At 39.0% G+C, this 23,856-nt stretch overlaps 1 protein-coding gene across 5 annotated transcripts in view; it reads right to left on the bottom strand.

Annotated features, from left to right (window-relative positions):
* LOC144604862 (zinc finger CCHC domain-containing protein 2-like) overlaps positions 1–23,856 on the bottom strand; it is a 67,861-nt gene that overhangs the window by 6,513 nt on the left and 37,492 nt on the right. For 3 of the 5 annotated variants that reach the window (XM_078419632.1, XM_078419646.1, XM_078419655.1), the window contains 5 exons: positions 22,389–22,453; positions 21,953–22,050; positions 10,772–10,897; positions 6,314–7,726; positions 450–2,660 (listed from right to left, as the gene is read on the bottom strand). In XM_078419632.1, the coding sequence (XP_078275758.1) occupies positions 2,608–2,660; positions 6,314–7,726; positions 10,772–10,897; positions 21,953–22,050; positions 22,389–22,453 (1,755 nt within the window). In that variant the 3' untranslated portion in view covers positions 450–2,607. Of the gene's footprint in view, positions 1–449; positions 2,661–6,313; positions 7,727–10,771; positions 10,898–21,952; positions 22,051–22,388; positions 22,454–23,856 lie in introns of those variants that run through there. The other 2 variants (XR_013548782.1, XM_078419664.1) reach the window with 2 other exon arrangements.

Raw genomic sequence — 23,856 nt, 5'->3', positions numbered from 1 at the left:
CTGAAATGGGGGGACTATGTATAAACACTGCTGTAATTTCTACATGGTGAAACCAAAATGTATAAAAATGGCCTTTATTAAAATCTGACAATGTGCACTTTAACCACATGTGATTCTATTATAAATCTCAAATTGTGGAGTAGAGGCAAATAAATAAATGATGGATCTTTGTCCCAAACATTATGGAGGGCACTGTATGTTAGAACTTGCCACCAGCAAAACTATTTTTGAGGACAAGAAAATAAAATTGGTTCCAACAACATCTAATTAGGTGACAAGTCTGGGATTTAAGCACTGCTCTCTCAGGTACATTTTGCTGACTGAGCTGCCTATTCAATAGATAATATCAAAAACAATTTTGGTTATTAGATTTGACTACTGGACAGGCAAGGACAGCACTTTAAAAAAAGAAACAAATAAAAGATTTGTATATTTTTTATTGCTGTTAATTCAGGGGAAAGTTGCATAAAATCCAAAAATTGTTCTAGAAATATAAGTGACCTTTCCAGTACATAACATTTTGAATATCAAAGAATACCAGTAAACAAATGAACAAACTGAAGGTAACAATATACCTCCTATATACAGTACAGTTTTTAAACCATAAAATTAGTTCTAATACAACCAAGTTATTCAGAACACATTGTCTTACAGGCTTGTGTGATTTCCCAGTCTCTCAGTCTCATTTTAAGAACCATCAGCACAGTCACATCAAGATAATTATCCTGTATTCAATTGGTCATCCAAAAGTTCAGGTAAAAGAAATGTGTTTTAAGGAAATTAATTGCCACACTTTGAAAATGAGTTCTTAATTGATTCATACAGGTGGCAGTTTTTTTTAACATGTAAGAAATAATTTGGGTCATTGTCATTCGGCAATGACCCAAATTATTTCTTGCATGTTAAAAAAAACTGTACACAAGATCTGGCACACAAGATCTAGCTACTCAAAGCAGCTGAACTAGAATAACCATAGACTCATTAACTCAGCTCCTTCTTTTATATATGTGTAAGCATTTTTGTTGACACTGGGCTTTTAGGACAAGACAAAGGCTTTTAAGATCCTACAAAACACTTTCAAATCCTATGACACTGTTGCTTGTTTTCAAGTCAACAAAATACATCAATCCACTCGAGGACAATTCATTTACAGAAAAAGCAGACTGCTGCACACCAATATCATAGCTCTGTATATTCCCATTAAAGTTAATGTTAAAGGAATGCCAACAAGATTAGGCAGCATTCTTTGCAACAAAATGCAGCAACCCTCAAAAACCACCATCATCTTGTGAATAACATCAGTGCACCTTTGAGAAATAAACCCAGAAACAGAAATAGTGCATATTGGCTTTTTTTCTTTCTTTAAAAAAAAAAGCAGCAGCATAAATTAGGGACTTTGCTGACATGATTAATACCATCTACAAATATCGAGCGTCAGTCTTCACATTATAGTGGTGGCAAATGCATGTGAAAAGGTAAATTAAGTTCCGTGCCAAATTTTCAGAGCTGATGCTACCTACAATAAATATGCAACAGTGGTATTTCTGATCATGGAAATGTATGTTTTTTGTATCATACGAGAAAACAAAATTTGTTATATATTCTAATATCCAAGTAAACACTGCTACAGAAATTTTTTTGCTTAAAGCTTTTTTGTTTTGAAAAGAATCAAGTAATTTCCAATGTCGAATGGTGCAGTATAAAGAAGGGATTCATTAAAAAAGTGTGGCTATTCAATATTCTACACAAAGACAAAGGGGAGAAAAAACATTCGTACATTGTCAAATTCAACACTCACAATAAATATTATCTAAAGTTAAAGCAACAGGAGTATTTAGCTGTCTAAATAAAATGTTTAAAAACGTTTGTTTATCTAAGCTCTAATGAAAATAAACACTAACCAGCCAACTTTGAAAACTGTTTCCTGTTAATTTTTATCAACATTATTACAGGTACTCAATTTTCTAAAACATTTTCTTTAAAGATCAATATAAAAGGTATTACCCATGTCAACACCAAAATTTATTCTTTTTCCAGTAGGCGAAAGTACTTTTAAATTCATGTCTATTTTTGAAAGTGGAGTTGCTTCCAAACAACTGAAAGAGGATACAATAATATTAAACAAGAACAAAAGAGACTCAGAATTTGAAGACAATTTGTTGCAGACAAAAGATGTAGCATGATGTAAGATGTGACCTAACATTTCAACTGGCAACAGGTCTGCTCATTCCAGCTCAAGTATCTACTGGACAGGTAGATTCCAAAACACTGCCATAAATTATTAGACAATGAACATTGCACGTGCCACTTGGTATAATACATTCATCAGTGCAAAATCAGAGGTCATTATTGTAAGCATTTTTAGGACGTTACACAAACTGCTCTGTTTGCTTCATGAACACTGCAGCCAAAACAGGTGAAGACGCGTTCATAGGAAACAAATGCCACAATAAGTTCAAGGCAATCCAGACTTCAGTGACCACGTACTAATCCCAAACACATTTAGAAAACCCATTCAGCTTTTTGCTGAATGAGAGAGCATCAACTGTGTGGTTAGGGTCAAACCCACAAAATCAGGCTCATTGCTAAAATAATGAATGTTCTAGCTTAGTCAGCTGGATCCAAATCATGAGGTGGAGCAAACTTTAATTTAAAGGCACCTGTAAAACAAAAAAATGGGATTAGTACAAGTTAACCACAGAATTTATTACAAGCAAAGAACATATAAACATGTCAATAACCTGTTGGGGGGAAAAAAACTTTCAATTTCAAATTATGTAATATATACAGCCCAGTATTGCAAAAACACTGTTTTGTTCAAATTATTTAAGGCGAGGGACTGTTTTAGTTTTGTGGAGGTGGGGAAATTAGAAAGCAATCATTTAAAATAGTTCTCACTTTCTATTCCAACTGTGACCTGTGCCAATATTTGATCGAACCATTGATTGTGGTATTTTCTTAATTGTGTCTGTTGTGCTAAAGACTGTTGCATTATTCTTAAAAAATGTACTTAACACCCAAGAGAGAAAGGCTCACAAGTTTCCTAATCTTAAGCTTCTGCATATCTAAAATATCTGACAATAATTCCACCTTTCAATTGCTATCGCAAACATTAAAATTGCTACATTTCTCAACAGATTTACACACCAATCACATCCAACTGAATTTTGGTCTTGCACCAGGCATGAAGCATTGCAACCAGTCAGTATGCCCTGTACCATACACCTATGGACGTTCAAGAGAATATTTGTCGACATATGGAATCTCCTCAGGAAGTAGCATTGATAGGCTTTCTTTGTGATTGTTTCAATGTGCTGGACCCAGGACAGATCTTTAGAGATATTCATGCTCAGGAACTTGAAATTGATGAGTCTACTGCAAACCCATCAATGAAGACAGGTTCGGGGATGTCCATGCCTGAGAAATCGCAGAAAAATACAGCAACAGGAGGGCTAAAATTAAGCTGTTGAGATCATGGGATATGATGTTCAAAACTTTCAATGATTTTGTTAGAGTTTTTTTTTTAAAAGACCATGTTCCAGACTTGTATGGTAATTGGTAATTGATCGAAGTTCAGAAATGGCATGTTTCAGTAAGGAGGAGAGATAAGGATGGCAAAGTAAGGGAACCTTGGATGACCAAGGAGGTTGTAAGTTTGATTAAACAGAACAAAGATTGCACATGCAAGATTTAGAAGAATGGAATCTGCCAGGGCCTTTGAGAAATACAAAGAAAAAAGAGAAAATAACTCAAGTGGGCAATTAGAAGGGCCAAAATAGGCCATATAATGGCTTGGGTGAGACAGATTAAAGAAAATCCCAAGGCTTTTTGTACCTACATTAAAAACAATAGGGTGACCAAGGAGAAGGTGGGACTGCTCAAGACGAAAGGAGGCAATTTATGCTTGGAGTCTGGGGAATATAGGCAAGGTACTAAATGAATCTGTTTTAACCAGGAAGAAGGACATGGACAGTGAGATCAGTGTGGAGAATATGAATATGCAAGGGCAGTTTAAGACTAAGGAGGAGGTGATGTTGATGCTCTTGAACAACATGAAGGTGGGTAAATCCCCAGGACTTGATGGGACCTAACTCCCTGAAAGTGGCAACAAAAGTAGATAGAGTGGCAAAGAAGGTTGTGGAGAAACTTGATAGAAGTGTATAAAACGATGACAGGCATAAACGAGGGGCACTCAAAAAAAAGATGTGCAGGGAAGTTTGTTTCCTATATAGGTGGTGGGTGCTCGGAATGACCTGCCAGGGGTGGTGGTTTAGGCAGATACGATGGTGGCATTTAAGAGACTTTTGCATAGGCAGATAAGAGTTGGTCTTGACATTATGTTCAGCACAGACAATGTGGGCCAAAGGGCCTGTCCTTGTGCTGTACAGTTCCATGTTCAATGAAACTAGAATAAAAAATGTAGCCTTTTCATAGCCATTCAAATTTTCATGAGTAAAAAAGATATGGATGGTCCTAGAAACACGACAGTCTACCAAAAGATCAGAAATTACTCCAGAACTATTATCTAATTTCCATGAAAATTCCAGATATTACTCATGGATAACGAGCTTCCCCCGCTCCCAATCCTGAACTGATCCATTAATTTCTTCATACTACAATTGCATGAGGAATGATTTACCAGTAGCTTTCCAAATGTGCAACTTAATTAACCGGGCTGGGGGTTGGGGGGGGCACAAGGTGTGGGATGCATTCCACAATCACACATCCTTGAATTTCAACATACAATGGTGGGACACAGCCTGCAATTTCCCAAAGCATAATGCCCAAAATGCCTTTTAAGAACCATAGTTGGAGTTCTCTCCCTTCACCACTTCTAGTCTTTCTAACTCAGTAATCAAAACTGGATGCAGCATTTATGATGTTGCCTGATAAAACACTTGATCAATATTTGCTGCCACTGAACATTTGGTACCAGAAATATAACAGTCTCTAGCCAGAGGTGGATTATTGATGCGAGTGAGAATAATGACAAATTTCACAGCCTCTGAACAATTTCCGCAATGAATAAAAACTATCTTTACAAAAGAACTAGACTGCAATCTGTTATTATTTTTAGTGCTGATCGATTAATAAGTATGACTTGCTTCACATAGTTAGTAATGTATTTGCCAAATATTTGCAGCTTCAGCTCTGCAGCAATGAGAAACAGTCGGAATAAAGGGAAGGACACGCAAGACAGAAATTAATACTGAAAACATTTGTTCCACGTGGAGCTTTTCAATCAGCCCAAGCATCTTATTTGTTTTTAAAGAGGAAAAAATCGGGAAAATGTTCTTGATCTAGTCTCTCAAATGTCATTAAAGTTCTCAAGAAATAAATCAACAAATATGTTTGGATTTGGTACATTTAATTGAATCTTGAATTAACAAAATCTTCTTTTCAGCAAGCTTCAAAAGTTCACTTTCAACTCAATGCACTGATCATCACTAGTTCAACACCTGCGCTCAGTCCGCGTTGGCCAAACTAATCTCCCGGTGGCCGAGCACTTGAACTCCCCCTCCCGTTCCCAGTCTGACCTTTCTGTCATGGGCCTCCTCCAGTGCCATAGTGAGGCCCACCGGAAATTGGAGGAACAGCACCTCATATTTCGCCTGGGCAGCTTGCAGCCCAGTGGTATGAACATCGACTTCAACTTTAGATAGTTCCTCTGTCCCTCTCTTTCCCTCCCCCTTCCCAGTTCTCCCTCTATCTTCCTGTCTCCACCTATATCCTTCCTTTGTCCCGCCCCCTTGACATCAGTCTGAAGAAGGGTCTCGACCCGAAACGTCACCCATTCCTTCTCTCCTGAGATGCTGCCTGACCTGCTGAGTTACTCCAGCATTTTGTGAATAAATACCTTCGATTTGTACCAGCATCTGCAGTTATTTTCTTATATCACTAGTTCAGGAATTACCTTAGATTGATACAAAATATTGGAGTACTTAGCGGGTCAGGCAGCATCTCTGGAGAAAATGTACAGGTGACTTTTTGTGTCGGGACTTCAGTCTAACGCAAAATGTCACCTGTCCATTTTCTGTTGGTATAAAACCACCATCTGCAGTTCCTTTGTGTTTTACAATCAGGAATTATTTTGTTGTCCATTACTCTCTGACAACTTTAATAAACATTTATGTTTCAACCACATTGATTATAAATGGTTAACATTCCAGTATTTCTTAGTGCTTTACAAACATAGATACAAGACCACACCACAGTTTAAATATGTAAAAGTCCACTTTAAAGATCCCAGTGTAATGAAAAGCTGAGAATTTTGCAGACGGTTACCAATTTTGTTATCAAACACACTGCTTACCTGGCTGACTGGCCTCCATGGATGGTTGTTTACAATCTTGTGCATGGTGTCCACCTACACCACAATTATAACAAGATGCAGTTCCATTCTTTTTAGGTCCTAACCCATTAACATTAGTGACCATGTTAGCTACTTGGTACATTAATGGAAATCCACGGACAAATCCCGGCATTTGTTGCATCCCATAGTTTGTCTGATTTGCCATAGGATCATGCATTAGTCCATTAGTGTAAGGATTCTGATAAAAGGGCATCTGGGTTCCATTGTTTTGATGTGCTTGGTTGAGGTAGCTACCATTACAAAGAGAAGTCATTCCACTTAAGGGGATTAACGGAACTCTGATAAACTGGCTAGGGATCGTACTAGGATAGTAGTAATTAAACAGTGGATTACCATTGTTCCCACAGCTACCTCGGCACCCACAAGAACTACAAGCCCCACAGGCAACCTGTTGAGCTGGTTGAATGGTCCCATTCGTACTAGTATTTCCTATTGTATTTATGTAAGAGGTGCTATCACTCTGAGCTGTGCTGTGAGTTAATGCAGTATTCAGGCTTGGTACAGGGCCCGGAGTGTGGGTGGGAACAGAAGATCCAGTGGACTGGATTTGGCCTACAGGAGATGGTGTGCTTGCTGTTCCCTGTAAAGGCAAAACACCAGCCGGAGTCCCACTTAAGTTGTATGAGCCAGGTTGTGGTGGCAGAGCAGCAGCAGGAAGCATTACTTTTAAATTGGCAGATTCAGGTGCTGCTGCTATATTTCCATCAGTCTGAGGCAACAAGGTGTTCAGTCCTGCTAGGTTCTGTGTTGAAGGTTTAGCAACAGGATCTAAAACAGATGATGCTGGAAGTTTCCCGGATGGAGAATGGCTTTGAACTGGGATGAAGGCAGTGTTGGCTGATCCAATGTTCACAGTGCCTGCTGGTGGCTGGGGTCCAGGAAAATGGCAGTTCTCTAAATTAATTTGTGGTGCTGTCATTTTATGTCTATGCACCATTGGATGTAGAGCAGGACCAGCAGCCTGCAGAAGGAAAGGAGTTGCCACTGACATGGGTGAGGACATTAGGTCCAGTCTCTTCCCTGTTTCTGCAGCGCCAACTGACGTGATGTGCGATGAATTCCGAAGAGAGGCGACAGCAGGAGGGATAGTTACAATCATCCCCATAGTTTTACTATCTACAGTAGGAACATAGTCTGGTTTTGTTCCACCGTTTTGCATCATGTAGTGTGCAGGAGGCATCAGAGGAATGCGAGGAAGCAAAGGGGCCGGCGGATTTCCCGGAATAGTACCATTTTCACTCTGCACTGGTGCAACCTGAGCAGTTGGCCTGCTGGTAGATCCACGGGCAGGGTTACAAGGAGGCATCTCTTTCTGCCTCTCCTTCACAGAATCCTCCGAAGTGCTGTCAGAATCTAGCCAAAAGAAAATAAATATAAAGGTGGCAAAGACATAAAGGCATTGCTCTGATAACATGAAATATTACTTTTGGATATATGAAGCAAAAACCACTGGAACATCATTATTGTTCACCAAAGCATCCATTACAAAATGGGAAAACAGTAGTATTCCTTCAATAACCAGATGAAATAAAATGGAAAAGGTTATTTGCCATTATTAGGTCTAATCACAAAGGGTGGTTAAAAACAAAGAGGCTCAAGCCTCTTTGAACACAGCTCAAGCCTATTTTGTCATTCATTTATATTGACCATAATCTGCATCTCACCTCCCACTGGCCAAACGCACGCCCAACCCTCTGTTCATACTTTTGCCCAGTAAAAATGTTTATCAACCTTAAAAACTACATCTGAATATATGCAATATATTAAGCATGCATGCTGTTCATTCTGTCGATGCAAAACATTTAATTTATCAATGTTTATTCGGGTAAACTATGAAACTAGCATGACGTTTGTTTTGAAGAAAACATTTTAGATTCGGCATTTTTTAGTGTTGGCATCAGTGGTAACAGCTTCTTTTGCTTAGCATGGTGCCACTTACATTATAGCTGTACCTGGTTCACACCACATTTTCTTTTAGGCAAGTCTGATGCTGAACCTGGAATGCTCTTCTATACTCTACATTGAACCAGAGTGGACCTCCGTTGTGACAGCAATACTAGAATGAGAAATATGCTGACCAAGTCACATATTGCAATGGAATTCAATCTTGCTGAAAGTGACAGCTCAGAGACATCCCATCACGAGTTCTGAATCTATCCATTTAACATTGCCACACATGACAAGATATTCAACATGAAAGTCGCTCTCTCCAACGTCATGGCAAGATACAATTGATAACGAGTAGATTAGTGAACACAAGGTTAAAAGGTGTGCATATTGCTTCCCAGTTTAATAGCCATGCCCCTCGGTAGTAGGTCAGTCTTATTAGGACAGTTGCTAATGAGACACTCCAGTTAATGAATAAAGTTCACCATTTAGAATACTTTCCCCTTATTCGCAACAATTTTTGCTAAAATGTTATTCAATAGGGAAGTACCAGTTAATCAACTGAAGACAGAATAGTGTTTTCCTTTCCATGTTTTGTTAGATGACATAAAAAATTCATGTGGGACTGATTCATTCCCTTCCTAGAATGCACCACTGTGATGACTTCTTACAGATCTATCCCAATTCCTTTTAGTGTCCTACTTTTCAGACATATTGCGTATAGACAGGACACTAACATTGAATAGGAAGAGTTTGGGAATGTTGATACAACATGTGCAAGAAAAATGATCTGAGAAAAAGGTCATGTTCAAACAATGGACAAACCCAATTGTTAAAAATATTTCACAATATTTACAGAAATTGTATCATGAGCACCAGCCTCACAATTAATGTTGTGTCAAGACTGTGGATTGAAGCCCCACTCCATTACTTGCAGTTAAAAATACTCGAGAGTGGAGTTTGAGGAGAATGCCCTTTTCTAAATGGTTGGAAGGAACTAAGGCCCTATTTACTTGGCAGAAGCAAAATATCCATGGAAGTAACTGTAGAGTAACAGAGAGCTCACTTCTCCTCCTGCAAAGTCAACTCGCTCATTGAAAGTTTAACTGATGATGTGCCTCCTTGGCCATGTGCAAATTAGTTACAGGTTGAACAGAGCCATTCTGGAATATCCGTTTTTCTGGACTAACAGAAGTCACATGATAATGAAACAATGCACGCCTGGCCCACTGATGACACCCCTACCATGTCTCTAAAGCACCATGGAGTACCAGAAATTTAATAAAACAAATATAAAACGTAAACTGAATGTGAATGGAATGACCTGCCAACCTATCCCCAGCTCGCACTGTCTCCATGGTCGTTTAGAGCACCGGCTTCTGCCGCCGCTCCCGACTTACAGGGTGCGCGGTGAGCCCTTCACTCACCGAATGGACACAAAGTCCTGGAGTAATTCAGTGGGTCAGGATCTCTGGAGAACACTGGCAGGCCACTTCAGGACCCTTCCTCAGACTGGTACAGTCAGCTGAGTTACTCCAGCAATCTATGTTTCAGTGTGCCCCCTTGGTCACCATGGGGCTCTCTCTCCTCTCACCTGCTATCACTTCCATGGTGGAGTATGTCGGCGACTCCGGGGGGAGGAAGCAGCGGTGGTGGAGGGAGGAGGCGGGAGCCCTGACATCCAACCTTTGGGTCGCATCAGCAATAAAATAAGAAGGGTGTAAAAATGTAAATCTGTATGAAGGACACAATATACTACATACAGTTACCATCCTAAAGCACATTCAGCAGAGAAACATGAGAATACGGAAGATGTACCCTGTGAGGGAATTTTGGATGGGTAGGTTAATGGCCTCCTTTTGCTCTGGTATTTTATTTCATTCACATGTTTAAACTATAATGTTTTATTCTTAATGTTTTAAGGTTTAATGTTTTATTCTTAATTGTTTACTGTATGTCGTGTTGCTACTTGCGAGCGGACCACCTAGGCAAATTCCTTGTATGTGTACATACTTGGCTAATAAACTTATTCAATTCAATTTTGGCTGGATTGTTTGAATCATCTTTAGTTTCTTCAAAGAGGCTCATTAGTTGATTTTTATTCTTGTTCATTCATACTGCATGAGACAGTAAAAAGCTGAAGGTAAATAATCAAAGGTAATTATAAATCGCTATTTATTTGTGATTGTGAGCCATTTGTAATATTGTGTAGTACTTCTGGTCCCTTTGTTTAGTGAGAATATTTTGCTTTTTTGTATCTTGTCTTCTGGAGCATGAAAATTGCAAAAACTTCAGGAAATTGCAGAAATTTCCAAGAGACAGTTTGCAACTATTTTAGTTGCATCAAATACCCAATTATGATTCAGATTTCCACCCTCTGCTTGCAGATTGAAACAGCACCCACAAGTCAGCCCATTTTAGCAGCCTCAGTGTCATATAAATAATTGGTGATTTGACTGCAGGAGATTTAAAACCAATCTAGCAGGTTTTTAAAAGTACATAATAACTCACCTTTGACTTTCTCATCTTCACTTTCACAACTCTCTCTCCCATCGTGTCTTGGGCTGGAAGGAGAACTGTAACTTTCTGAAGAGCTGTCTCCACATGCCTCCAGACCACAGCCAACATCCCTTAATTCTAAAACAATCAGGTAGGTGCCATTGAGTAATAAAGCACAGCCAATTACCTTTTCTTCAAAAAAGTCTGTGGCATAATCTATTGCATTATTTTGCAAAATACTCTCATCTCTTCCCATCCTCATCAATCAGGCAAGTGTGCTGGACAGTTTAAGATAAGCCTCCATTGCTTCTAATTTCATTCCAGAAGTAAAGTTGAGATACAGGAATTAATTCCTGTGAATAGGAAATTTGGCTGTGTAATCTGCATTACCACCCTCAGTTCCAAATCAAAACAATTAGCAGCTTGGAAATTAATATCTTCTGAACAATTAATCAGCACACAACTCTGATTAACATGCCAAAAATATACTCACAAGCAAGCACTTATGAAATGTTGATAAGGCTTAATTTGATGAAAGCAAAAACACTGATTATTTCTCAGATGAAAAGGCAAAAACCCTCAATGCATTGACATTATATGTGATAATTAGATAAAGTATTAGATAAAATTAGTAATGCAAAAGAATAGTAAAAAGTTAGACACAAAGTGCTGGAGTAACTCAGCGGGTCACCTATTTTTTTTCCCACCAGAGATGCATTTGGACCCACAGAGTTACCTGTGCCCTTTGAGTCTATCTTTGATATAAACCAACATCTGCACTTCTTTGTTTCTACAGCAGTAAAAGGTTAACGGTTTACTTAACCTTAACCACTAGATGGTGCAACAACTTCAATTAAATTGTTTTAATACTGAAAAACTGGCTACAAACTCCAACATACATAAGATGATAGTTAATGTTGTTTTCATGCATTGAATTGACCTCAACGTGGTTATTAAGATTCTGAATAGAAATCAACTATTTCCTTTCAACAAAATTAGATGAAATAAACCCTCTTTTACTACCTCAAATTCTCAACGTTTTTTGGAGGACTCCATGATTACAAAAATGTAAAGGAGGTAAAAGTACAAAAGGTGTGGAACAGAGTAAGCCAAAAAATGTTAACAATGCTTTGGAATAGGCAGGGGGACGGTGTCCTGGCAAATTGCACAAGTTGGATATGGACAGGGCTTTCATTGCTGACAAGTTTAATAAATCAAACAGAAATGAGACACAGCAAGGTACTGAAGGCTAGAATAAAAATCAAACCAAAAGTGATGGGGAAGAAAATATGGGAAAGTGTTTAACAAAAAGTGAATGTTAAGTCAATAAATAAAACTATAGAAATGTTAAAGCTTAGGACCTTATCTGAATGCATACAGTTTTATAACAAGATAGATTAGCTGCCAACAAGATGGAAACAAACAAGTTTTATCTAATAGCTATTACAATGGCATGTATTCTCGTTATTCAGGAATGGGATCTGAATAAACTAGATTACTAAAATTCCCAAAACATCAGGTTTTAAAAAATTTGGAAAGGGTAGCACTGTTATTCAAGGAAAGTTTCAGTGTTGTGGTTATTCATGAGAGAGTTCCAGTGCATGGCAATGTGGTATCGTTTTGGATTGAAGTAAAGAGTAGCAAGGGAAAAAGGAGAGAGTAGGCAATCATCTTCCTGCTCCCAACACGAAACGGTTCGGAGTCAGTAAGAGAAATTACATTTGGGACAATATCAAGGAAAGCGAGAAAGAAACTACAGTTATAAATTATTTTAATCTGCATATTGATAGGATTAATCAAACTGGCAAGGGTACCATAGAAGAGAAATTTAATAAGCGCATCAAGAATTGTGCTGGAGAAACCACCTGGGGAAAGGTTATTTAGATTTATTGATGTGAAAAGGTCAAGTTAATAGGAGATCCTATAGTTAAGGGTCCTATAAAGAGTAGAGATGACAACATGGTGGTATTCCACACAAAACCAGCATCCTCAACTTAATTCACCACACCTAGCTCTGAGGGCTAATGGAATCAAGGGATATGGGGAAAAAGCCAGAACAGGGTACTGATTTTGTATGATCAGCCATGATCATATTGAATGGCCGAATGGCCTGCTCCTGCACCTATTTTCTATGTTTCTATATTACCAGTTCCCTTATTTATCTTGTGTGGACCTAGAAAGAAAAAGTCAGTAGCTGAGCAGTGGCAGTGGTTCAAGTAACTATTTCATAATGCTCAGCAGAAATTGACTCAATGACAGAGGATGAAGTGAGAAAGATAATCATCTATGGTTAACAAAAGAACTCAATGAAAATATGAATTCAAAAACTAGACTATATCAAAGGGCAGACGACATTTTTTCAGGAACCAGCAGCAGGACTAAAAAGCCAATGAGGAGAAAACTGATGGGATAAAACTGGCAAGTAATATTAAAAAAAGCAACGAACTTCTCTTCATACATGAAAAAGAGGAAAGTAGCTAAGATAAGTATACGACTCCTGGATGGTGAGACTAGTTAATTAATAATAGGAAACAAGGAAATAATTTATACCAGAACCTTGCCATTAGTCGTCAAGGTGGGGGACACTATTAACATCCCAACAATAACAGATGGGCTAGTTTTGAATAATAAGAACAAACCTGTAACAGTCTCCATTATGAGGGAGAACTAATGAGACTAAAGGCAAGCAAGTCACCAGGACGAGATGGACTGCATGCAATGGTGCCATTGGTTGATCTCTTTCAAAACTCAGTGCGAGAAGAGTACCAACTGACAGAAAACTACACAAATGGTTCCCTTGTTCAAGAGATAGACAAAAAGCATGTCTAAATGCCAGTGAGTATAACATGTGCTTTTGGCAAGTAGGAGATCAAGGAAGAGGTAATCAAGGAAGAAATAGCCAGTCATTTAAAGAAGCTTAAGGCAATCAAACAAGTTAACACGGTTTTATGAAAGAAAACTCAAGTTGGACAAATACGCTACAGTTCTTCAAAGATATAACAAACAAGGTCTGTGGACATAGTGTATTTGGGTTTCAGAAGGCATTTGATAAGATACTACATAAAAGGCTGCTGCATAACATATGAGCTCATAGTATTAGGGGAAGTGCACTGACATGGATTGAAGAATACTTAACAAATAGGCGTCAGAATAAATAATTCTCTTTCAGGCTGGCAGGATAATCACTCATGATGTGTCCATACTTGGCATTCAACTATTTACGATTTATATTCATGATCCAAGGAAGGGGTGTCATGCAAGGTATTCAAGTTTGACGAGGATACAACAATGACTAAATGGAGAGACTGCAAAAGAGTGGAACTAAGGGATTGAGATGTTCTTGCATATGAAACAATAAGTCTGCATGTAGGTGCAGCAAGAAGTTAGAAGGAATAAGGTCTGTCAACCTTTGTTGTGCGTGGGTTCAAAGTTAGAAATGGATTCTGAATCAGATTGCAAACATGTGTCTTGATGTTTGAAGGCATACACCAGATGGGATGGAGTGTTACAAAGAATAACTTGTTTTCCAAATATTTTCTCGGTCTTTTTGATGTCAAAAATTAAACTAAAAATCATAAATCTATTACAACAGTGATCTGACTAATTTCATTGGAATTAAATTTCTATTTCACATTATCAATTAAGCTCTTTTTTGATGGTAAACTAAACCTTACCATAAAAAAGTTACTAATCACTACCTATAAATGTATTAAATCAGTCTGAAGAAGGGTCTCGACCCGAAACGTCGCCCATTCCTTCTTTCCCGAGATGCTGCCTGACCTGCTGAGTTACTCCAGCATTTTGTGAATAAATACCTTCGATTTGTACCACCATCTGCAGTTATTTTCTTATACTATATAATGTATTAAATCTAGCCATTTCATAAAACCTTTCAATAAAATAGGTTTTAAGTTTCAACAATTACATTCAAAAAGAGTTTAACTTGGTTAAGTAGCCAAAATAAAGCACACTGGAGAATAAGGTAATGAGCAGTAAAAATAAATGTGATCTATTTATCTAAAAGCATATACTTAGCTACAAATATAATAACTGTCTGGCCAAGGTGCTCAACTGCAGCAATCTCAATTCACACAATGATAATTAGTTACCAAACTCCACTTAAATTAAGACTGTACTAAGGCACAAAGATCAAGGAATTGATCCCAAATGGCACCAGATACATACAAATTAATTGAACCTACTAGTGGGTGGTTTGGAAATTCAAAAACAAGAATAAAGGAGGCCGTGATAGACATTTCAACCCACCACAATTTGGAGGAACAGCACCTCATATTTTCCTTGGGCAGCTTACACCCCAGCGGTATGAACATTGACTTCTCTAACAATAGATAGCTCCTCTGTCCCTCTCTTCCCCATCCCAGTTCTCCCACTGTCTTCCTGCCTCCATCTACTTCCCTTCTTTGTCACCCCCCCCCCGACATTAGTCTGAAGTAGGGTCTCGACCCGAAACATCACCCATTCCTTCTCTCCAGAGATGCTGTCCAACCCGTTGAGTTACTCCAACATTTTGTGATACCTTCAACCACATGTCAATGCCTTGGGAAAACAACCAACATAATGAAGAATCATAATCAAGTCTGAAGAAGGGTTCTGACCCAAAACCTCACCTATCCATTTTTTTTCCAGAGATGCTGCATGACCTGCTGAGTTATTCCAGCATTTTGTGTTTATATTCAACTCAGCGGCGGCAGCAGGTACCTTGGTAGCAGTGGGGCCTCAACGGCAACGTGGGCCTCAGTGGCAGTGGGGCCTCGCGGTCAATGAATGTGAGGGGGGAGGGGAAGACAATGACCCAGCTGGGGGGACTGGCGTGAAGAACAATAGGAACCCGGTGTGGGGGGGAGGGCACTCTAGTTTAGAATCCTCTGCCCAGGGGATAAGTCTGTTTGTTTGTTTGTTCATTTGTTCCGGTGAAGGCATTGTGCACACTTTTTGTTTTCACTTTTAATTTCAAGTTTTTGTGTACCATGTGTGTTGTGAATGTCAGCAGACCAATTTTCCTCCGGGGATGAATAAAGTTTTATCGTATCTCGTATAATCAAGTTCCATTTACACCCATCATTTTCTTTTCTCTCCTCCCTGGTTGCACCAGATTCAGGAAAAGCTTCTTCCTCCAAACTGTTATCAGACAATTGGTTGGTCCTCTCATTATCTAAGAGCCTAATCTCCCACACGACCTCATTTTGGCCCTCACGCTTTTTCCCCCTAATCTGCATAAGTTTCTTTAGAATTTAACACTCTAATGTTGTAACATTTTTTACGCTGGTATTTTTCTCCTTGGACTACCTGTTGTACATATATGGCTTTATTGTACTTTCGTATAGTGTAATGAGTCGATGGCAATTTTTTTCACTGTATCTCAGTGCAAGTGACAACAATAAACCATTACCAGACCTCCCATTTGATTTGACAAATTCAGAATTTTACATCAAAATTCATAATATGGTGCGTAATGCAACTTTTCAGCAAAAAAAAGTATGCACGCCAAATGCGCACACGCATTGCGCTACATTCATGTGTGAAAAACTACTATTATTTCCAACAGTCTGTAGTTCTTGGACCACATGTACAATGTCAGGCCTACCATGAGTATATTCTGCTATTTATAGAAAAGTTATTGAACAGAAATATTTTTTGCAACACAAAGAAAAAATTGTTTTGTTTTTTTTATTTTGCTTTTTCCTTACACATCCCAATTCTCGGTATTGAATAAAAGAACAGTCATAAAATGTATGACTAAGTTACAAAGAAAGAGTTTATATATGCAATTCGTCTAAGCATATGGAAGTACTTGAAGTAAATTCGAACATTAATTGATAATCAGCCCAAAAAGGTGGTAATTGGCTTTTCTGCTGTGTTCTATATTTTAACCCCATCTTAATTAATTAATATAGTTATAGAATCTTGCACTTAAATTCAATATTTATTCATTACAGTTCCACCACTGATTTTCTGGCACTCATCATCATCATCATATATATATACAGCCGGAAACAGGCCTTTTCGGCCCTCCAAGTCTGTGCCGCCCAGCGATCCCCATACATTAACACTATCCTACACCCACTAGGGACAATTTTTACATTTACACAGCCAATTAACCTACATACCTGTACGTCTTTGGAGTGTGGGAGGAAACCGAAGATCTCGGAGAAAACCCATGCAGGTCACGGGGAGAACGTACAAACTCCTTACAGTGCAGCACCCGTAGTCAGGATCGAACCTGAGTCTCCGGCGCTGCATTCGCTGTAAAGCAGCAACTCTACCGCTGCGCTACCATGGTTTATCCAGCCGGCCAAGGAAATCAGCTATGGGGACAGTTCCTGAGCCCTGGCCGCAGGTTGCAAATTCAACCCACCAATCGGCCATGGAAGTCCTGATGAGGTCGAGATTGGTTGCATTGCCCAGCCTAGGTGCCACATTTTCAGGGAGACTTCCAGGGCAGGGGGAATTTCTCGCGGAACCCCTAGCGACCTCTCGCGGCCACATTGACAAATTGCAATTATCAACTGTTTTGCGGAAAAATGTGAGACGAAATCGGAATGGCCGAAATGAAATAAGAAAGCGGAATAATGCATTACCAATGTCTGGTCCATCATTGGTACCAACCTCCCCACTGTCAAACTGATGAAGGCCAATATGCCAAAAACCTTTTTGACCACCCTATCTACCTGCGATTCCACCTACAAGGAACCATGCACCTGCATTCCTAGATTCCTCTGCTCAACAACACTCCCCAGAGTTTTACCAATCACTGTGTAGGTTCTGCCCAAGTTAGACTTCCCAAAACGCAATACCTCACATTTCTATGTATTAAATTCCATCAACCATTCCTCAGCCCACCTGACCAATCGATCAAGATCTTGTTGTTGTTGCATCCAATGTGCCCATAAAGCTGCAGCAAGTAAGGCTTTAATTGAAGATAAACACAAAATGCTGGAGTAACTCAGCGGGTCAGGCAGCATCTCTGGAGAAAAGGAATAGGTGATGTTTTGGTTCGAGACTCTTCATCAGACTAGAGTCAAGGAGGAGGAAACTGGAGGTATAAAAAGGTACAGAACAAAACGGAGTCTGCATTGATGACTCAGGAAGGGTGCAGCCCATAATGGTCCATTATTGACTGGGGACAAGGTGATAACGAGGGGATACAAACAGTGAAATTAGCGAGAGGACTGGGGGAGGCACGGAGAGAGGGGGAATGCAAGAGTTCGGGGATAAGGCCAGTGTAGGCCTGGAACAGGGATTGTTCGACGTACCCTACAAAGAGACAGGCATAGCTGGGGCCCATGTGAGTGCCTTTGATTTGGAGGACACGGGAGAAGTCAAAGGAGAAGTTGTTGAGCGTGAGGACCAGCTCTGCTAAGCGGAGGAGAGTGTTCATAGAGGAAAATTGGCTAGTTCTGCGGTCGACAAAGAAATGGAGGGGTTTAGAGGCCTTCGTGGTGGGGGATGGAAGTGTAGAGTGACTGAACGTAAAGATGAGGGAATTGGGACCTGGAAAATGGAAATGATTGAAGAGACGAATGGCGTGTGACGTAACTTGAACATAGGTCAGGAGGGATTGGACCTGGGGGAATAGGATGGGGTCGAGGAACATGGAAATTATTTCAGTGGGGCAGGAGCAGGCAGAATGTTTAATTGATCAAGTTCATAGAGACAAACAAACATTCTTAAATTTCCTTGACTGTTGAATTTATTTTGATATAATATCCTTACCAGGCCAACTGAACACCGTGGGGAGAGATTACAAAATATCCAAAATGGATAAGAAGTTAAAACATAAACATTATCAATCCAATTCAAACATGTCTAATTTGGAACAAACACATGTGTTGGTTATACATTGAATGCCTTTCTTGAAATGTGCATCCACTTTAAAAAGACGTATGACATTACGGGTCTATTTTTTCACGTCTCAGGAATTCCAACAGGTAATAGGAAGCAAGAAGGATCCAACTCAGAGCCAAAACAACACAGCGCAAGGTTAAACGCCTCATTCAGGCTCAAGAAGCTAGAACGTTGATAACGCACAGAAAAATAGTTCTTCCCACAATAGCTGATGAACATTGAACGTGTTCTCTCTGTGTTTACCATTAAGCTTTACCACAACCATCAATAGTCAAATGAAATTTCAATAACCTGACAGAACAAAACAGATTCTTGAGAGATTGGTGGACACGGTCTGGTTCACCACAGCATCGAAAGCATCTGCATGGCGCATTGTATCAAGAAGGCAACATCTATCATCAAGCAATCTCACCATTAGGGCCATGCCTTCTCCTTGCTATCATTTGGCAGGGTATACAAAACCTGAGCTGCACACCACCCAGTTCTGGAACAGCTACTTTCCTATAACGACCATGTTCTTGAACCAACCTTCACAACCCTAATCCTACCTCGGCAACAGAACACTAGAGATCACCACTTGCATCACTGTGGACTTCTTTCTTTACAAAATGCCTTTCACACAAATGTCTTTTTTTTGTTGTCTTTTTTCTTTACACTATCTTGCAGGATTTATGTAATTTATGTTTTTGAGTGAGTGTCTGTGATGCTGTTGCAAGTTTTCATTGCACCTATGCCTCACTGTGCTTGTGAGCACAACAATAAACTCGTCAGGCAGCTAGGTGAGATCATTGCACTGGAAGTAGATAGGGACAGCTTACAAGAGGGGAATGTCTCCAAATTTGAGGAAGGATATTCTTGCTATTGAGGGCGTGCAGCGTAGGTTTACTAGGTTAATTCCCAGAATGGCGGGACTGTCATATGTTGAAAGACTGGAGCGACTAGGCTTGTATACACTGGAATTTAGGATGAGAGGGGATCTTATCGAAACGTATAAGATTATTAAGGGGTTGGACACATTAGAGGCAGGAAACATGTTCCCAAATGTTGGGGGAGTCCAAAACCAGGGGCCACAGTTTAAGAATAAGGGGTAGGCCATTCAGAACAGAGATGAGGAAAAACTTTTTCAGTCAGAGAGTTGTGAATCTGTGGAATTCTCTGCCTCAGAGGGCAGTGGAGGCCAATTCTCTGAATACATTCAAGAGAAAGCTAGCTAGAGCTCTTAAGGGTAGCGGAGTCAGGGGGTATGAGGAGAAAGCAGGAACAGGGTACTGATTGAGAATGATCAGCCATGATCACATTGAATGGCGGTGCTGGCTCGAAGGGCCAAATGGCCTACTCCTGCACCTATTGTCTATTGATAGGAAGAAGGCAAGAGAACAATGTAATCTAGATTCATGCTCCGGTTCATCATGAGAAATGGGGCTAGACCATTCTTCCCTTTGCCTGCTCCACCTTTCTGTAACATTGCCAATCTTTTACCTCAGCTAGTTTTGTGCCCAACCACATATTCATCATTTTCACTTAGCAAAACTTTACATGACTGCAAATAGCTACTTAGGAAGTAATTATAAACTGCCAACATTTCAAAAAGGTTAAAACAAAAATAGAATGTAAAGAACTAATACAAAACCTTATAATCTCAAACAGACCAAAATAAATCCTTAATTAAAACTTTAGACTAGAGATACAGCATGGAAACAAGCCCTTCAGCCCACCAAGTCGACCAGCAATCACTATAACACTTTCATGCACGCCAGGGACAATTTGCAATTTTTTAACCAAAGCCAATTAACCTGCGAACCTATACGTCGTTAGAGTGTGGGAGGAAACTGGAGCACCCACATGGTCACAGGAAGAAAGTACAAACACCGTACAAGGCAGTACCTGTAGTCAAGATTGACCCCAGGTCTCTAGCGCTGTTAGGCAGGAGCTCTACTGCTGTGCCACTGTGCTTCCCTTTTAAATATTTAAACACAGTCCAGTAGAAAAGTATTTTAAAATAAATTATAAAAGTGGAAATTATAAAATTCATGAACAAAGAAAATAACTGTAAATGGTTATCAAGTTACGCTCTGAGGTGCCTTGGGCTGCATTGTTAATGGTATTAGATAACCAAATTCCTGTGGCTTTGTCAAGAAACATAGAAGAAAAGCAGATTCCACTTGAGCCCCTCAAAGTTCTTTTCCCCAAAAAATGTTTAAACTGCATATGGAAAACCCTATGCTGGAGAAAAAAGGAATGCGATGGAAACAATTTGTGGAGGAAAGATTGATCAGTGTCGGTACCCAGATTGAAAAATCACTGGAACAGCAAATATTTAACAACCTGTGATTAAACTGGCATGACCACAACAGTTTAATTTGAGAAAAGGTTCAGTAATAGAACAATGAAAAATAAGTGCTGAAAACACTCAGCAGGAAAGAGTTTCATTGTCAGTTAAACTCTCCAGACTTTATCAAGAGCATTGATTTGTCATATGCACTGGATGTGAACCAGAACAATGAAATGCTTACTTGCTGCAGCTTTGCAGACACATTCTGTTGATCTTTAATTTGGTACCATGCTCAGCAGTTGTGCAAGCAAAATTCTACAGCAAAATCAATAATCAGTCTACTAATCCTAAACTGCTCACCTTTCTGCCATAAATGTACAAAAGTAAAGTTTTTCAGCACATTCACAAGGATGACCAAATTTTCATTTTGTCTTACACCACATGGACTTATCTTGGAATCCACCTTGGCAACATCCATAGATTTGGATTTTGCAATCAGATGGCTACATCAATTTTCTTTTCATCACACTTATAATCAGGAAATATGGACGTCTCTCAGAATGGAAGGCTTTTAAGACATCAAAAATGACCAAATTTTCATTTTGTCTTACACCACATGGACTTATCTTGGAATCCACCTTGGCAACATCCATAGATTTGGATTTTGCAATCAGATGGCTACATCAATTTTCTTTTCATCACACTTATAATCAGGAAATATGGACGTCTCTCAGAATGGAAGGCTTTTAAGACATCAAAAATTTGATTTTAATGCCATTTTATTGCACTAATCCATTACTTAACTGATTGTTTCCCCACCCTCCCTAGTATAAAACTCTTCTCATCTTTACCACATCCAAGTACCTTGCCATATTTCCCACTCTGGATACTGCACTTGGCAGGCACTGCACAGTGTGCCTAGGCAGGATCCAGAATTTGTTTTCCCAGGTTTAACAAATTTTGAGTCAGCTGACTTAAATTAATCAGTTATAAATGGTTACCACAAACAAATATGACCATAAATTATTAAGGAATAACTTTGATAATTTCTTTACCTTTTCCTGATCCAGTCCACATGTGATGCACAGGAGGAATTCTGAGAATGCCATTACCAACAGGTGCCCGTTGATTGCCACGGTCTGCCTTGTTTTTACTATGGTGGAACAAATAAAATTGGATCAGAAAGACAACTTATTTCTTCCACTGCAATCCCCTCCACTCCACCCACTTCAAAATGTATTCTAAACTACTGCCCTTGTATTTACAAAAAAGGCGACAATGTATTTAATGTTTATCAACCCTTACGTAGACTCCTCAACCTAAGGATACGAAGACTTCAGTTGTACCGGAATTTACCACTAGCCTTCTGTTTCTCCAAATCAGTCTTACAATCCTTTCCTTTCTGGAGGCATACAACTGGAATTACTTACCTTACCTCAATGTACATTTTAAATAGACAATTTTCATTACATAGGATAGTTCAATACATACACATCAATGCGAGTGTTCAGCTTTTTATTCCCAGATGAAGCATTTCTTTTGTCTTCTGTCAAACACTACAACAGATGTGGAAAAATAGATGCAGGATTAGAAGTCATTGAATATTCTATAATAAGACCCAGTGAAGATACAGGAATGACATATTAAAATGGTTGATTTTTGTACATTCTGCATTCTCATATTCCAACATATATTGATTTACAGCATCAAAGTTTTTTCATTACTATAAAAAAATATCATAATTCTTTCCCAAAAACTAGTAATTATATTTTGTACCAAATGTAATTTAACAGTGTGTAGGAATAGATGAACATGGGAGCGTACATACATAACTCTTTGAAAACATCAGTTTAATTTAGTGAGTAACCCAATTGCCCTGCATTCACAATTGCCACTTGCCTTAACAACCATCCATTCAATACAGAATCAGAGCACAGAAACAGGCCTTTCAATTGATATTTTCAAGAGAGAGTTAGATTTAGCTCTTAGGGCTAAAGGAATCAAGGGATATGGGGAAAAGGCAGGAATGGGGGTACTGATTTTGGGCCATTCTTAGTCATGTGTGACCAAAAATGTTAAAAATTGTGGAATACATCTCTTCCAATTCTGAAAGCATTACAGGTATACTGTTTTGTACTGTATATATGATTTATACATCCATGTGAGGTCACACACGTGACCAGTCATATTTGACCTCTGACCCTAAACAAACATTGTCAGCATAACAAATAAAAATTTCACTTGATAAACTTCGACGTTTATAAGTCACATATAAACAGTACAAAACAATTTCCCTGTAATGCTTTCAGAATTAGAAGAGATGTATTCCACAATTCCACGTGGTCACACACATGACTAAGAATGGCCCATTTAGATGATCAGCCATGATCATATTGAATGGCGGTGCTAGCACAAAGGGCCCAATGGCCAACTCCTGCACCTATTTTTCTATGTAACTAGTCCATGCCGACCATGATGCTATCTACACTAATCCCATTTGCCCCCACTTGGCCTGTATTCATCTCCTGAAGTCCTGGCGCATAAATGAAAAGCATTCTAAGTTCTTAGCCCACCAAACCAATTAACTCATGTTGTAACCACAGAATTCAGGATTGCCAACTAAATTGCCTTCAAATTTAAGGATTCTCAACTCACTGCTGAAATGAAAATTACTTTTATTAATTTCTCAAAAAATTCCTATTTATTTACTGCTAAACAGTATGTAATTCAAGCTAGTGGGGAGAGGGATGGAAAATTCAACTCTGAAAATCTTTATGCTGAAACCCCTCCAAATAAGGCATTAATTTCAAGCATCAAGATATAATTCCTTCCAAATAGCTTTAACAGCATTTCTTTCAGGGGCTCAATGGAAAAATAACCAAGACAGAGACAATTACACACTAATTAAACCAGACCAAACCAAAATATGGTAAAGAATGCTGGAACAAGTTTTAATTTC

The sequence above is a fragment of the Rhinoraja longicauda genome, chromosome 2 (assembly GCF_053455715.1).
Source record: "Rhinoraja longicauda isolate Sanriku21f chromosome 2, sRhiLon1.1, whole genome shotgun sequence".
NCBI lineage: Eukaryota > Metazoa > Chordata > Chondrichthyes > Rajiformes > Arhynchobatidae > Rhinoraja > Rhinoraja longicauda.
Note: the sequence above shows the minus strand (reverse complement) of the source record. Positions and strands in the feature narration are given on the sequence as shown.